Raw genomic sequence first — 16,689 nt, 5'->3', positions numbered from 1 at the left:
GCCCACCTTCAACTCAAATCTCTCTCTCGATGTCTCTTCCTTCCTCGGTCTCTCGATGGGAGTTGAAAAGTTGACAGGGTCTTTGAGCCGAATCTCTCAATCACCCCCTTCTAACCCTGGCCTGTGGTCTGTGTGTGCGTGCGTACCCGCCGTTCATGCACTCTTTCCCAGTCTGATGATCATTCAAATGCTGTGTGTGGAACTGATTCCTTGAGCAAGGCTGAAAATTTCAATTTGGTCTCTGCAAACGCGGGAACCGTTCGGCTGTGGCAACTCTTCAGGGCCCGAGCCAGGATTACAGATTCATGCGGTAATGTGCTAGCTGCCTCTCAAGGTAGGTAAAAATCAATATTGCAGATGTTTATAAAACAGAGAGTCTCTCTCTGAGAGCTCTGAGATGCTACTGCCCCCCTTTTCTCTGCCCTAACCAATTAAATCCTTTCCACAATGACAAAATGAAGAGAGCTGAGGGGAAACAGACTGTGACCTCATCTGTTTTATGATGTATTTAATAAGACAATTTCATGCCTCTAAATGAGCCAAAGATATCCTTCATTAAGACTCCACGGGCTGAGATGGACGGTTTGTCATTTAATCCAGTTTAGCATGGCATGATAAAGGGCATTAGAGTCAATCTGCCACACACAAAACCAGCATGTTTAAGAGGGGCTTTATCTGTACAGCAAAACTTAAATGGACACATCAGCCAAGATGAGAATTTTGTCATCATTTACCACCACTATGTCATGACCACATGGATGTTTTATTATTGCAAGTCATGGTCACAGCGCCACAAACTTGCAGCAGGCAGTGTCACTTAAAAATCATCCTCTTATATTAAAGCAAATCAATTCAAACTTGTCAAGACATGGCTAAAAGCATATTATTTTACAAAGAAAGTCATAATGAAGGTTTTCACTTTTGGGTAGACTATCTCTTTAAGTAAATTAAAAGATTAGATACAAATATGTGCAGTATGTTTCATTTACACTACAAAAACAATCTCTTCTGGGAAAGATTTCAGTTTTGTATAAAAGACCAAGAGCGTTGTGTAACTCTGAATGAAACACATGAGTAGAGCAAACACAGGCCTCCTGAGAGCCTGAGCATAGTTTGTGTGTGTATATACGGTGAGGATGACTTTGATCTCAGGGGTGCATAAGGTCAAAGCGAAAATTTGGAGAGAGCATGTAGCCATTTACTCATCTCCCACCCACACACACTGTACAGAATGAGTCACACACACTCAGCCGGCCGTGTATGTTTGTTTTCTTTGACGAGCGTGTGTGTATACTCGTGTATGTGTGTGGAGGGTTTAAGGCCTCCCCGCTCAAACCGAACAAAAAAGACACAAGCAAAAAGAAGGAAGAAAAAAAATCCCCAAACAAGAGGCGAAATGTGGGGTTTCTGGCCTAGAGAGAGAGCCGAAAAAAATAAAAAAAACCCTGTACAAAGAAACAGGAGAAAGCGAGCGCCTGAGAGCAGTCAGAGAACGCCAAGGACTCTGTGTCCCACTCTGAAATGAAGCAAGAGGCACATGGCTGGGCGGAACGGCTGCTTCTGGCCAGGTTTCAGCGGGTCGAAGCCTTTCCACCATGTTGCCTGATAGGGAACAGGCTCTTGCAGCTGTCCAGCCATTCTGTTCACTGCAGGCAAAACAGCCTGGAGCCAGAGACCCTGACTTAAGCGCCCCCACCCCCTGCGGCAACCGACAGAGGAGCGGAGAACAGAAAGGTGGAAGGGGGCGGAAATATGTGGGAAGCAGGTTGCAGAGCGCCATTTGTTCTCTGTTGGGATCCTGAGATAAAAATATCAAATTTTAGCGGAAGACTGAAGTCGGGGTCAGGGGTGGGATTAAAATCCGGCCCATATGCACAAAGGCGTCACACACCTAGAACAGGAATCAGCATAAAGCATTTTGCTAAATCCAACACTGTTGCCTTACAAAGCACAAGCCTCGGGCAGGTCTGCAGAGAAGATCTCAGAGGTCAAAACATTTGTTGCAAATCACTTTCCGCTAGCACAAATAGGTTCGGTAAGTATAAATGTGTGTTTGCAACTTACTGCAGGCACCAATAGCTTCTTGACCTCTTCGACAGCTCTTCTCATCTTGATCTCGGCACGTGTCTGTGTGTCCTCCACTGTGATCAGCACGTGCAGCTCTTCATTTAGGTGCTCCCAGTTTGGCTTCCCTCTGTTCTGCTCCTCCTGAGAAATGGAGACAACAAAAGAGAGAGAGAGAAAGGATTTTTTAGAGGACATCAAACTTTGAGTCAGTGTGAAAGTGTGAGACATTTTTTTGCCATAGATGACAGCCGGCACTCTGACGACGGCGGTTTTTCAAAAAGCAGCTATTACCCCAGAGCACATTAACATGCGCTGAAAGTAGAATATTTACCACCACATTTACAAATAGTCAGGCAGCTGCCACAACCATCACCGTAAAAATGACTAATTCTGATAACTAGTAGTTTTGCCACTAATTTTAGGTGTGGTCATATGCTGTTCAGCACACACTAAACAATGGATTTTCATGAGCAAGAAAAAAACATTAAAATATTAAAACCTTGACATACCAGCCAACTGCAGACTTTATTTGTTCAGTATAAGTTCAATGAAGTCTAACGCACTGATCCAAGTGGAGGCCAAAAATATTTTAATTTTAATCAGAACAGGAAAAGCAGTGAAGGTATTTGAGCACAATTCCCCCAGCGATCATTTAAAATGGCCTGCAGTTGGTGTGCATGACCGTTTGATTGGCTTGGGTTAACAGCAGCCTCAAAAGAAAGCCATTATGCTACAGCAGAGTCATCTGAACAGTCGGAGCTGCTAAACTGAATAAAGAAGCAGATTCACACTCTTGAGGGGTCTTTCAAATTCAACAATTACCAACCACCCAAGCTTTCAACACCTCTCCAGAGCCTGACAGTTCATCTAGCTTGGAGTAGAAGCAACACTACAAACCTGATGGATGAAAGGTAAAAATAAATAGAAAAATAATATTCACCAGCCACCCATTGTGCCACAAAAAAACAAAAACATTTAAAAGGTTTCAGAGACTGAGGAGGTGTGTAAAATCAAAAACCTATATTAGAAACCTATGAAAGACTCATTTTGTACTATTTTTTGTAGTAGCATAGCAAAATAGCAAATACATCTCCACTATCCATCCTTCAAGTTCTAGATTGAGCAATTAATGCTAAAAGCATTTATTAAGCCCATGCACTTCCAATCTCACAGCCTTTATGCCTGAAACTATTAGCAATACAAAGACAGGATTCCAAGGTAAAGTAGTTTAAAGACCACTTGACCGGCCCTAACCGCCTCATTCACATTGATTACAAGTATAATGTCGGCAACTGTCCCTCCCCCCATGTTTCCCATGACGCTTTCAGATCATTGCTCAGTCAGACACCTCAATTAGCATGCCTGCTTCACAAACGAGCATAGAGTGCTGGATCTCAGCGGGGAGGGACCTGACATGCTTACTAATACACCGAATGAGACCCCGTTGAGTGCCTATGACACCGCTTTCCACAGCAATGCCATGGATACTGTTACTATAGCAATGATCACATACACAAACGAACATACTCGGGCTGTTTCAGTATTTTCACAACATTAAGGTATAATTCTGCCTCCTACTATGCTGGAATGTCAACCAGGTAGTTAATGCTAGCTGATTTACCACATGTGTGCAGTACCCGGACACCCGGATTAAGATCTCCCAAATGCAACAATTAATTAAATAAAATAGATATCCTAAATAATGATCCTGACCAATCATGGCCTGTAACTGTACAAAATACTCTTAAAAGCAAAAGCTACTGCATTGTTTTCAAGGTGAGCACATGCTGTGCCATCCATGTATGGAGCGAGACCTTCAGCTCAGAGCAGAGCAAAGGCATGGACTGTAAACACACACACATCCACTCCTGCCCATCAAGGAGCAAGGTCATTCTATGTCCTCTGAGGGTGGGTGAGGGGTGGGCAGAGCCGAGAAGAAAGAACAACCCGAAAGACTCTGAATAGGGCAAAGATTCTGTTTACCGACATACGAAACCACCGGCGAGGTGACACACATGTGATGGGAGACACATGTGATGATGGACCCATAAAAGTACAAGACTGAATCCAAAAGCAGCTCGTCAGCAAATGTGTGAAGGTTTGTGGAACTTTGGCATGTGTATACGGACCGAGCTGTCAATCTTGACTGTATGTGCACCAAAAGCAACAGAGCAAAATAAATCATGCTAAGTTTTCACCATGCAAAGGCACTGTTTCGATTCCACTGGCAGACATCCTGGCTGGAAATAATCCCACCGCCCTATAAATACTGTTCATATCAACCAGAGCAGACTGAACTCAAGCTACAGTCTTAAACAGCTGTCCCGTGTGGAGTAGTTTACAGGCACCTGTTCAAAAGGAGTGGAAAATTGACTGGGGGAAAAAAAAAACTCACACTACCAACATGGGGGTGGGGGGAACAGAATTTTTACTGATACAGTTGCTGGAAATGTTAGTATTCATTATAGTTTCACAAGTGTTGACAATCTTGTTTCATTTAAATTTAATGAACGTATATCAATGCTTCAAGTTTGCAACAAACTAGTCTGGAAAAACAAAGCATTAAATAAAAATTTACCCCATCTATTTTCTAAATGCATTTTTTGTGTGTGTGTGTGTGTGTGTTAAAAAAAAAAATACCAATGTCTGTTTCTTATTTCTTAAAATTTGTGTTGACCTCAATTTTTAATCAAATTATCAACTCTATTTTCCATTGAGACTTTTCTCTGGTAACACATGCCAGATTTCTCCAATTATCTGGTCCTCAATTCCTGCCTCCATCCAAACAACAACCAAGAGATAGGATCAAGTTCCCACCCTATTTCTCCAATCATATATATATATATATATATATATATATATATATATATATATATATATATATATATATATATATATATATATATATTTGTTCTTTTCCCTTGGAAGTCACAATATGGAAGAAAGATCTGTCGCTTCCATTACATGGTGACTTTAAGGAACTTGTTTCCTATTATAAATGTGTGCTGTGATACAGGTGTAAAGAAAAAAGAAAGAAAGGGAACTCAATTTAACCAAGAACAAAGACTTGAAAATAAAAAGAGGAGGGACGGGGGTGGGGGGGAGCTTCAGAGAGCCTACTGTGTGGCTTTGGAGAGGTTCTGTGATGCTACGGTGAGGGTGGCCGTCTGTTACATTTGATCTATGCTGTGGTTTCTGAGAGCCCTCTATTTGAACAGTGTTTGATCAGAGGACGAGGCTACACAGTGGGACAGGTTATTATCCTGAGTTTGTCTGTCCTGTCCTCTCCCATTACATTGGCCTGAGCTCAGCTTCAGTACACACACACAACAAGCGTGAGGATGTAGAGTCTCTTGAGGCTGTGCAAACTGGTGTATACGCAGCTCTTGAGAGGATAAATGGGGTTAAACCACCTTTGGGGAGCTGTTAAATAAAATGTCTGTCTGATTTAGGGCTAACAAAGCATTTTCTCCTGAGACTTCAGGTGAACCATGTCTTTACCTTTCAGAGTAAACATTAAACACATCACTAACAAACAACTCATCTCACTGTGTCGCATCCCCACGAATGACCTAGAACTAAACACTTTGTGATGAGAAAGACTCCCACTTCACTTCTTCTCTGAATGAAAGTCACTCCTTTTTCTTTCCTCTATTTTTCTACAACTGCATTGCTCTCTCAGTCCCCAGAGGAAGCAGCAAACTAAATTATTGAGCACAAAAACGGCTTGGCTAATGGACGCTAAATAAACAACTCCCTCAGCCCAGACTTGACTCTGCTCACAACTCTTCAGTCTCTTTAGATGGGTCTAACTATACGCACAACTGTCAGTTTCAGTGTGCGTATCTCAATATTTGCAGACTCAGTCTCAGGTTCACTACTGAAACATTGAGACATAAAAACATACACAAGACAATGGACAAAAATACAGTGATGTTAGATTGTTTGTTGTCTTTCATGAAGACCTGGGGTATTTCTCTTTACACTTATGTTTATTCTAAAAAAAATAAAAAAAATAAAAAAAAAAAACAGTCTGTTCTAACTCTCCGGCCTCTAATAGAGCATAAGGTAAAGTTAAAGATGTAACGACAGTAGCGACAGATCTTTTCTTTGGTGTTATGATTTACATTCAAGTAAAAAAAAGTAACAAAAAAGTAAGATGGGGACTTGGTCCTATCAACTGATTGTTAATTGGATGGAGGCAGATCTGAATGCTAACTTGCAGTCAGTTGTAACACCGTAATGACTGGAGAAGTCCAGCAAACAAAGACCTTCTAAATTAACAATTATGAGGTCAAACAAAGTTAAAAATAAAACATATGCATGAACGAATCATTCAAAATAAGATCAATAAAATGCATTTAAAAAAAATATGGTAAATTTTCATTTCATACCCACTTTAAAATGTTTTTCTTAAAACTACGAGCATGAACTAGAAGAAAAGAAAAGACCAAGCTCAATGTTGGATTGCGGACAGTAACATCAGTGGAACATAATGTGCTCCCTAATGTAGTAATGGTTAGTTATGTCAGCTTTTGGTTCCACTGAAAATCGTTGGAAACATGAGAGATTCACAGGTACCCCAGCCAAGAATAAACAACATTTCAGTGGAAAGGGAGTATGACAGAATCAGTCAGGAGACTATTCTGAGAAACTGTTAGGAAGCAAGAAAACACATTCTCTGTGTTGGGGAGTATTCCAGCAAGCTTTAGATTAGTCATTCAGACAAGAGTGTGTGTTTTACATTCAGCAGGGCAATAGAAGACATAACCACTACAGAAATGCTAAATAAAGGAAGAGAGACGAGAGAGAACTTCTTTTTAGGATTAATCAATTTCTGCATCAAGCCCTTGAGTTCACACATATGGTTTCTCCAGAGGGGAGCACAGCTGGAGCCCAGGTGTGTGTGTGTGTGTGGGGGGGGGTGTTTAATGTTAATGCACAGTGATGGGGATTTCCTGATAAAACAGCTCCACTGGGACACTGACAGAAATATGAAGAGAAAGACAAAAGACTACACTAGCCATATGCTGATTCCTGGCAAAAATGTCTCTGTGGGTTGAATTAAATCAGCACAGTTGCTTACTATAGAATCGTCCATTTCTTCTGATTTTTTATCATGTTACAAGTACAAATGTCATTTCGCCCCACCCTCGAGAAAGTCTCTGCTAGAGCTGACGGGGCAGTGCTGTTTTGTCTCTGTGCTACATAACTCCCACCTGAAGCCATAATTTCCCATCATTCAGGGTTTAGCTCTTCCTCTGCTGATCACACAGTGGGTCACACTTCTGAGGCTTAAAGAAAGAACTGGGTCCTACTTTATAGTATTTCTACCATGTGCTTTTGTTCTCTCTGACACCCACACCACCACAGCCAGTCCTGAAATAGAACTGGGCCTCAGCCGGAGCCGTGCGTGCTAACCATGAGTGTGCAGGAGATAGGAAAAGAAAGTCATTGGAGAGAACAAATGAGTGAATTGGCTCATTAGGGACAAACTGGATCCAAATGGCAAACGTCAGCAGAACACTGTCTGTGAAGGAGGAAGAGGGGATGAGAAAGCTCCAAATTGTGACTAAGTGGTCACATTTGTCCAAGCTGGTTCGACATGTCCTGCTGGTGCAACAATTTTGTCACAAGTTGTGCTGGTGCCCCACTTTTTCTTTTATTATGTGCTGAAATCTCAAACTGAACCACAGAGCATGGACAAATCATCTGCCAATATTGACAGTGCAGATCAGGACAACATGCCACAAATTTGACCAGTGTTGGCTCTGCTGTGAGAACCAGTTTGAAACATTGCTTAAGCATGAATTAGAGCACTATACTAAATTTAAATTGTCCCTGTATAAATTAGGAGTTAGATTTTTTTTAATTTAATTTACAAATGTTATTTTTGTTAATATCAGTAAATGTACGCAATATCCTTGATCAAAATGAAATGTTTCGTTGCATGTCTCACCTTCTTTCTGTCTCTCATGGAGCTTCTCCCTCTAACCATGATCTTGCAGCCAGTCTCTGCTTCCAGTTGCTTTGCTGTGAGTCCACGAGGGCCAAGAATTCTTCCAACAAAATTATACTGGAAAAACAAAAGGTAAAGAGAGAGGGAGATTAGAAAGCATTCAGAAACTCAGAGCATCTTTTATTGAAAACAGAATGTTGTGTATACAATGCTGATAAAGTAATTTTTAAATTTTAATTTTTAATTAATACTTTATTAATTGTTAATTTTTTAGCTATTTAAACCACCTTCCTGTTGTTCCAAAACTATAGGCCTTCACTTGAATTGAAACAGTCAATTGGTTCAATTGCAACTTCCATACAATGAAAGTGAATTGTGACTGAAACCGTTATTCTGCATAACATTGTTTGTGAAAAGAGAAGAACGGTGACAATTTCCCCACAGAAAGCTCACTGGAGAGAATCTGCATGTGGTGGAATGACATTTGGGGCAAAAAAAAAAAAAAAATCAAAATCAAAAAGACAACAATTCAATTAGCTGCACTATAAAATCCTCAGAATTCTCTGCCTGATATTGTGAGCATGGTGTGTAATTGTTTATTTCAAGCAATAGACACACAAAAAACCTCTCTCCCACACTAATAATTCAATTAGCTCCAGTGTAGCTTCTGACGAGCAAGCGTCAAGGCACTTTTTCAAATTAAATTCGAAAAAATAAATCAAAGACTGACGTAAATACCTCAACTGACCAGGCGGCTAATCACTCTTCCTCCTCTGGCAGCCGTTTATGAGCTACGGCTACAACGAATCAGGAAGTTGGATAGAAAAACGAGAGCTCAGAAACAATGTCAAGCTCATGTTTGCCAAACAGAATGCTAAGCAGTGCTGCAAAGCCTCTTTCTTGCTTTTCCTCCTTCCTGCTCTTCATTTTTTGTCCTTCATAATTCTTTCTTTCTGTTATCGTGCTCCGAGGCACAGAAAGGGGAAAAGCCGGCTGTATGTAATGTAAATAAGAAATGAAACAACGGGGGGAAATTAAAGGAGAGGAGGGGTCTTATTGTGGCCTTTGTCCCTGATGCTGTGCTCCGGGGCTTTGTCTGAGAGCACGCTTTATTTACCTCCGTAATCCTCCCAGCTTTACAGCGCCTCTCCGACAGCACTGCTCCAAATAAAAATAATCAAATAAAATCCACTCTTTTTCCACTCTCTATCAGTTCACTTCTGACTCAGGGTAAAGACAGAGAGAGTCAGTCTTCTTGTAAGTGCTTAATCCTGTCCTGTATGAATAGAGGCCACATATACACTGCAGCTTAATACGGTTGTCACTCCTCTTCCGAGTGCTTAATCCAGTTCTGCTCACACAGAGTTTGGTTATTTATGAGTGTTAAAACCACATTCTATCACTCATAAAAAGTTTAGGTACTGACTGCCAAATAAACACACACACACACACACACACACACACACACATACATATTAGTGTTGTCAAAAGACCTGGTACTTCGGTACCAAGTTGGTACTAAAAAAATGAAAATGTCACGGTACCAGGTTTCTTTAAGTGTGAGTGATTAGCCGCCTGGTCAGTTGAGGTATTTACGTCAGTCTTTGATTTATTTTTTCTAATTTAATTTGAAAAAGTGCCTTGACGCTTGCTCGTCAGAAGCTACACTGGCTTCACTTTAAGTACCGGTGGTACCAAGTACTGTTCTGAGTCACTTCACAAGCATTTTACCATTTAATTTGAGTAAAATGGTAAACCAGTGTCAATTTAAAGGTATTCACGGCAACCAGTCAAAATAAAAGTTCATTTTTACATAAAGGCATTGTGCTAGAAATATTACTATTATTTAGTAGAATGTCTGTGATACTGCTACTACTGTTGAAAAAATTAATAAAACTATTTTTTAAAGAAATAAATCACACAATATTTCTTCTGTTTTAATGTTAATAGCAAATCCCCTTTATTTACCAAAAAATAAAATGAATTTTAATAAATTTAATTAATTAAAAGACAAATTAAATTGTTTTTTTTTTTTTTTTTTGGTAATGTTTGTGAAAAAAAGACTCTTCTGCTCACCTAGACCATGTATTTAATACAGTAAAAACAGTAACACTATGAAATACTACAAATTTCAATATGCTTCTAATTTTTTTCTGGATTCTTTTAATAAAAAGGTAAAAAACAGAATTCTTTGAAATATTTTTTTTTTTTACACATTACAAATATTTTTACTATTATTTTGATCTTGATCAACTGAATGCATGCTTGCTGTATAAAAATTATGTCAAAATGCATGCCTCTGCAAGTATCGTTGTAAACACAGTTGTTTATGGTTTAGGTGAAGGTAAATCATTGAGAAAGAAAATGGATGTGTAACAGTATATTGGTTCACAGCAGTGTAATGTTCCTGTTGTTTTCTGTCATGAATGTTAATCAAACAACAAAACACATACTGTAAAGAAAAATCAATTTTGTAGACTTAACAGATTTATTAGATATAATTTATACAGTGAATACTATGCAGTGTTATTTTACTTTTGATTATTCGATTTCTGTACCCGAATACTGTTATTGACTGTTTATTTAATTTTTTATCTTCGTTCTATTACATTTATCTACGATTGTAATTTGTTTATTTTCTATGCTGATTTACTCGCCTACAAAATCACTCCAACAATTGATTATTTTTATTTTTTTTTACTAAATAGAGCTATTCAAGTCATCTTGTGATTCCCCATCCATCCCCCATATCGCAAATATATATCGCAAAAAAACAAAATATCGCAATGTGAGTTTTTTCCAATATTGTGCAGCCCTAATTGACAACTTTACCAACTAGGCCTAGCCCCTAAATAATAAACACTAAATTACTTTCTCAAAGTAGACCATGGGATTAAATGGGTTTAAAAAACAAACAAATCTTTGGACAATTTGTTTCCGGTCACTACTATTAGCTTGGTTATCTAACAGCTAACAGCTTTAGCTCTTGCCATGTTTCTTGTTAAAAGCCTTATACTACTGCGTCAACAACCAACACCTCGCACAGGATTTAATAGCCAAAATTAATGTCAGTCATCACTCCTAATACTTTGCAGTGGGCAATAAGATAATCAGAAAGGAACTCAAAAGACCGACTCACGATTAGTCCAACCCAAGCAACAAGCGACATGACCTGCCTGGATAAACAGGAAAACAATGCTGCTTCTCTCTAAAGGCTTATTGTTTCAACACAGATGACGCAGCATAATCCGACAGGTTTGACTGTGTAGGTGGATCAGAACCGCTGGAGTTCTACACAAATATTCCAAATGCTCTCATGAGACGCCGAGCAGGATACACGTGTAAAACTGTGTACTGAAGCAGCAGCGCCACACGCCACATCATGTGTCACCATCATCATAAGACAGCCAGAAGTGACAATGCCTTAGGTGAGCATGTGCGCTGACTGTCCCTGTCGTCACAGTCACGCACACTGTAAACAAATCAGATGGTGATAAAACAGCAGCAAAAATACATATGCAACAACATGACTTGTCAGGATGATCAGTTATCATCAGAACTTCCATCACTCCCTCTCTTCCACAGGAGCGCACCTGCATGATCTCGCCCTCCATGCAGATGAGAGCGGATTCTCCTCTGTGTGTATGTGTGTGTTGATGTTGATTGGACATGGCAGAGAGCAGCGGCCTGATGCAGTGGGGGAAATTGCTCACTTTGAATACTGGAACCAGACAGTAATTACAGCCTGGAGGAGATGCCACAATTTTACTTCCTGTAGAGGGAGGAAGGGAGGCATGAGGGGAATGATACAGAAGGAAGAGAGAAATACTAGAGTTTTTAGACGACAACATGAGAGAATGTTTTGACTATATGGCGGCACTCGTGTTTGCGAGAGTCTGAGAGGGGCAGAGCTCAACCGCCAAAAAGCCTGGAAATTTCCACCATGCCGCCGCCACACAAACGTCCGCCACTAAAAAACAGGGCTCTGTGTGTGTGTGTGAGGCACACATCAACTCATTTAGTCATTTCACCAACAAGGAAAATCAAATAAAACCCAGACACTTCAGACAGACAGAAAAACACAACAACTTGACCGCTGCAGTCATTTACACAAGTTAAATGAAATTGTACTCGCAGCATCCTATTCACACATATATGACCATGGACCACAAAACCAGTCATAAGGGTCAATATTTTTAAATTGAGATTATGCATCATCTGAAAGCTGAGGAAATAAGGTTTCCACTGATGCTTGGTTTGTTAGTATAGGACAATATTTAGCCAAAATACGACTACTTGAATATTTGGAATCTGAGGGTGCAAAAAAAAAAAAAATCTAAATATTGAGAAAATCGCCTTTTCAATGAGAATGTTGTCCAAATGAAGTCCTCAGCAATGCACATTACTAATCAAAATTTAAGTTTTGATATATTTACAATAGGAAATTTACAAAATATATTCATGCAAGCTGATCTTTACTTATATAAAAGAAAAATCGTAATTTTGACCCATAATATGTATTTTTGGCTATTGCTACAAATAACTTGAGACTGGTTTTGTGGTCCAGGGTCACATGCATGATCACTCAATTCAAAAAAATGTTTTTATTTCAGACAGACGTGGGGAAGAAACTGACTAGAATAGCACTGCAACCCATGAAAAATATGCATAGGGAGTTGACGTGTCATCACAGATTCAGATGCTTCTAGTGTAGACAGCTTTGTTGAGCATAATGGGAGCAATGTACATTTGTTGTGTCATTCTAGTCAGACTGTTGTTGTTTTCAAAACTTTTTGTAGTGAGGAAACTACTACAATCCTGCCATGGTTCTAAAAGACACTGATTAGCCAAAAAATAAAACACGCACATACCTTTCAGAGTTATTCAGAATCATTCAAATTAGTTATTTTTGATTTGATGAACAGGGGTCCTAATAGAGGGTAAAGAGAGAATCAATGTCCTTCAGCTGCTATTTTGTTACGTCACCGCGAACCTTGGTAACATACCCACATAACTGAAAAATCTATATGCTGTGCATGGGAGTGTGTGTGCGAGGGTGTCAGTGTTAAGCTGTAGGGATGTATAACAGAACAGCCTAAATGTGAGAGCAAGCAGAGAGTTGAGCAGTTCAGGGATGTAGCCGAGGGACCTGACAGAGACAAACGAGCAGCAACGCTAACGCAACATTATACCTCCTACCCACCCGCTCCCTCCTCTCTCCTTCAACCTCGCTCTCCTCCATCACAATCACTCCACCCTGCTTGTAAGGTCACGACCCTTTATTACAGAAAATTTAACACTTACTGGTAATGGCATCACCAAAAAAAAAAAAAAAAAACACATCTGTGTTAAAAAAAATAATAAAAAAGATGACGAGCAGAAAGAGAGGAAAATGGGAACACAAAATTCTGTCATTTCTAATCTGGGATGGAAAAAGACTGAAGGGCAGTCGAAACTCCAAATAAAACTTCAAGATGTGTGAAGGTCAAAGTTTAAAAGCTCAAGTGCTAAAGATCACAGAGAATAGAACATGTGCAACTGTGATCAGTTTGCTTGGTTTAACCAAAGGCTGCGTCTGTCTGGAGTCTGTGTTTTTCATGTGGAGAGAGGAGGAAGAGTGCTGAAAACAGCTAATCTAGAGAGTTGGAAAAGAAAATCGGAGGTAATGCATCCAACAGCGGCCTCCCAGTGGAGTGATACAAGACACGCTCTTCACACACACACACACACACACACACAGAAATAACAATCTGCTCGCCCCAGTGTAAGCACATCTGTCACCAGAGTTGTAAAAAAAAAAAAATAAAGTGTCACAAAACAGTCTTCTCTCTCACCACATCACTTCTGTATTCTGCTCTGTCCTCTATCTTTCAGATGGTTCTGTAAACAGGTGTCAGCACACAGCATCACCTCTGCCTCACCTCCCTCTTCCTTGCAGCTTTACACATCCTCTCTATTCAGCACTTCATTTCTTACCTTAGTCATCCCTGTATACCTCCTCGCTCTCTCTCTGCCCCATATTTGCATTTTGTCTCACTCTCTATATTACATTTAGTTCAATCCTCCAGAGGGAAGGAGGAAAACATTACAATCCATGATCATTCTGCTGCTGTCTCTGCAGCATCTGCTTGGTTTTCTGTATTATTTCATCGTAAAAAGTACAATATCAAAAGTTTCAACATATCATTCAATTAATCTATATGCCATATATCTAGAGAGAAACAGAGATAGAGAAATTGAGTGTGGGAGAGTGAGCGAGAGAGAGAGAGAGAGAGGGAGAAGCAGAGATAACCTATCGGATGCCCTTACTAATTACTAATTAACCTGTGTTAAGTAAGCGTGTGGTGTGGCAGAGCCGAGAAACAGTTTCATCTCCATCGGGTTGGGAATGGAATCTGGTTTTTGTTTTGAACTGGTTTTATTATTATTATTATTATTATTATTTATAAAAGTTCTAAGACAATAGATTATTGACTATTAAAAATTCACGGCTGTTTCGATTCTTCTATTGATGCAAAGGAACAGTCTATTAAAACACTCTAAAAGGTTTACCTGTGTTGCTACTGAATCTACATTGCCATGGTAAAATAAAATTGTTTTAGCCAAGTAGTGAACTTGCAGTCTAAATTGAATGTGATAAGAGAAAGACTTGGGTGCCAGATAATAATATAAAAACAATAAATAGACAAGATATGTTTCTATTGAGCTGTCCTTGCTGGCTGCCCATAACAAACTAATGACTCTTATGAGCCAGTCATTTCTTCAGAAATTGTTTACAAACTCATATGTTAATGCTGCAATACACCACAATACTCAGAAGTATCAATCTATGTACATGGATAAAACTGGGTGTCACTGGGGCTGTTTAATTCCGAAATCTTTGGAATCGAATCCGATTCCCGGCTCTGGAATTGATGGGATTCCATTCCAAGAATCGATTCCTCACTGTTGTGTTCGATTCTTTTCAATTCTTGATTTTTAGATTGGAGGAAGCTAATTTGGCCATGACTGCAGGATATAAAGGTCGTAGAAAGTAGCTGTAGAAAATTACGATGCATTTCTGTTGCTCTGATTGATTTTAAATTGTAATTTTGTCTGCATTGCATATGAAATTAGTCATAGCCCACAGCTCAGCAGTGGACATGCGTTTATAGCATGAACAAGAAATGAAGTGTCTAAAACATGCACAGTTAAGCTGAATGATGTTTACTTTAACCATATGCTTTGCACAAAATTAACAAACTGTATACCAAAACAAAATAACCAGAACATTAACAACACATTGATATAAGAGCTCATGGTTTATCTCTTGGCCACTGATCTGTGCTCTGTGTGTTTTCTTTCAGAATTATCTTTGGCTGATAGAAAGTTTAAAAAATAGCTTTTTATTTAAGATGTAAATAAGACCCTCGATCACATCATGATCTATTCTGTTGTGCAGCACTCAAAATTGTGGACAACATAAGCCAGTTCGGCCATAAAATAACCTTGGAATCGTTTTTTGAACTGGTTCATTAAAATGATCTATCCGAAAGAACCTTTTTGTGGAGACGAATCAGACTTCTTTTAAACACTATTAGCGAGCAAGAGGCAAATTAATGGGTACTTCTCAAAATGGAAGGCTGCATCGTCAACTCAGACAAGCTGACAAGCTACGCAAACTGCTTTCATTATCGCAGGAGATTCATCGCTGATTATGTACGCAATATTGCGCAGCTTGTCAGTGAACTATGGCTCTGTGTAGTAAATGCCACTCCATCTGAAAGCAAGTGCTGGAGATTTACTACTAATCACAGAACTGGCTTTACTGACAAGATGCACATGATAAACGCATGTGATTTATCGTGCAGCTCTACTCATTACCAATTTTTTATTTGGTGAATCGAAGTTCGGCAACGTTTGATCGAAAGATTCCCAAAGCCTCAAAATCAATTATTTTTGGAATTGATTCCCAGCCATGGGAGGTCACACTAAACAACTGAGGATCACACACTACCAATTTCAAGATGTTCTGAACACAAGAAACTCAAGCAGACACCTGTGCCTCATTGCTAGGAGATGCATGACATATTAAAATAATGTGTTCTAAAATCGGCTCAAAATTTCAAATATGTTTGATAGCCTCAGATTGGATATAAGCATTGGAAAATTCTAGCCTTTAGCAGTTTTAAAGCTTAAACAACTCTAACTACTGACGTGCAGCTCATATGACAAGTAAAAAAAAAAAAAAAACTGCAATGGAATGGAAACACTTAATTTATTCCAAATTATTTGTAGTTTAATACTATTTCTGCCAGACAAACAATACCAGCACATGGGATTGTTTGATCATATGATCATATTTAGAGGTCGACCGATGTATCGGTTTTGCTGATTAATCGGCACTGATAGTTGATTGCTTTAACAATCGGTTATCGCCAAAAATCCATGCCGATAGTTTTCCGGGTTGCGTCCGTTGCTGGAGCGGCCGAGAAAGGTCTGTTTTCATTATACAGTGTGAGAGCGCTATTTGTTTAGACACATGACGCTGCACCCTGAACAGAGCGAGAAACTTCAGACCCGGATTTAAATGCAGCTGACAGAGAATCCTGCCGCTGCACAGAGCGCCATTCACATAGTTTTCCATTAAATTACATTATATTCACCCTGAATCGTTGTTAATG

At 39.4% G+C, this 16,689-nt stretch overlaps 1 protein-coding gene across 4 annotated transcripts in view; it reads right to left on the bottom strand.

Annotated features, from left to right (window-relative positions):
• Positions 1 to 16,689, bottom strand: part of qkia (QKI, KH domain containing, RNA binding a) — a 70,721-nt gene that overhangs the window by 24,256 nt on the left and 29,776 nt on the right. For all 4 annotated transcript variants that reach the window (XM_042742409.1, XM_042742410.1, XM_042742411.1 and 1 more), the window contains exons 3-4: positions 8,027 to 8,143; positions 2,065 to 2,208 (exon numbers count right to left, since the gene is read on the bottom strand). In XM_042742409.1, the coding sequence (XP_042598343.1) occupies positions 2,065 to 2,208; positions 8,027 to 8,143 (261 nt within the window). The remainder of the gene's footprint in view (positions 1 to 2,064; positions 2,209 to 8,026; positions 8,144 to 16,689) is intronic.

Source organism: Cyprinus carpio, chromosome B17 (genome assembly GCF_018340385.1).
Source record: "Cyprinus carpio isolate SPL01 chromosome B17, ASM1834038v1, whole genome shotgun sequence".
In the NCBI taxonomy this organism is placed as follows: domain Eukaryota; kingdom Metazoa; phylum Chordata; class Actinopteri; order Cypriniformes; family Cyprinidae; genus Cyprinus; species Cyprinus carpio.
Note: the sequence above shows the minus strand (reverse complement) of the source record. Positions and strands in the feature narration are given on the sequence as shown.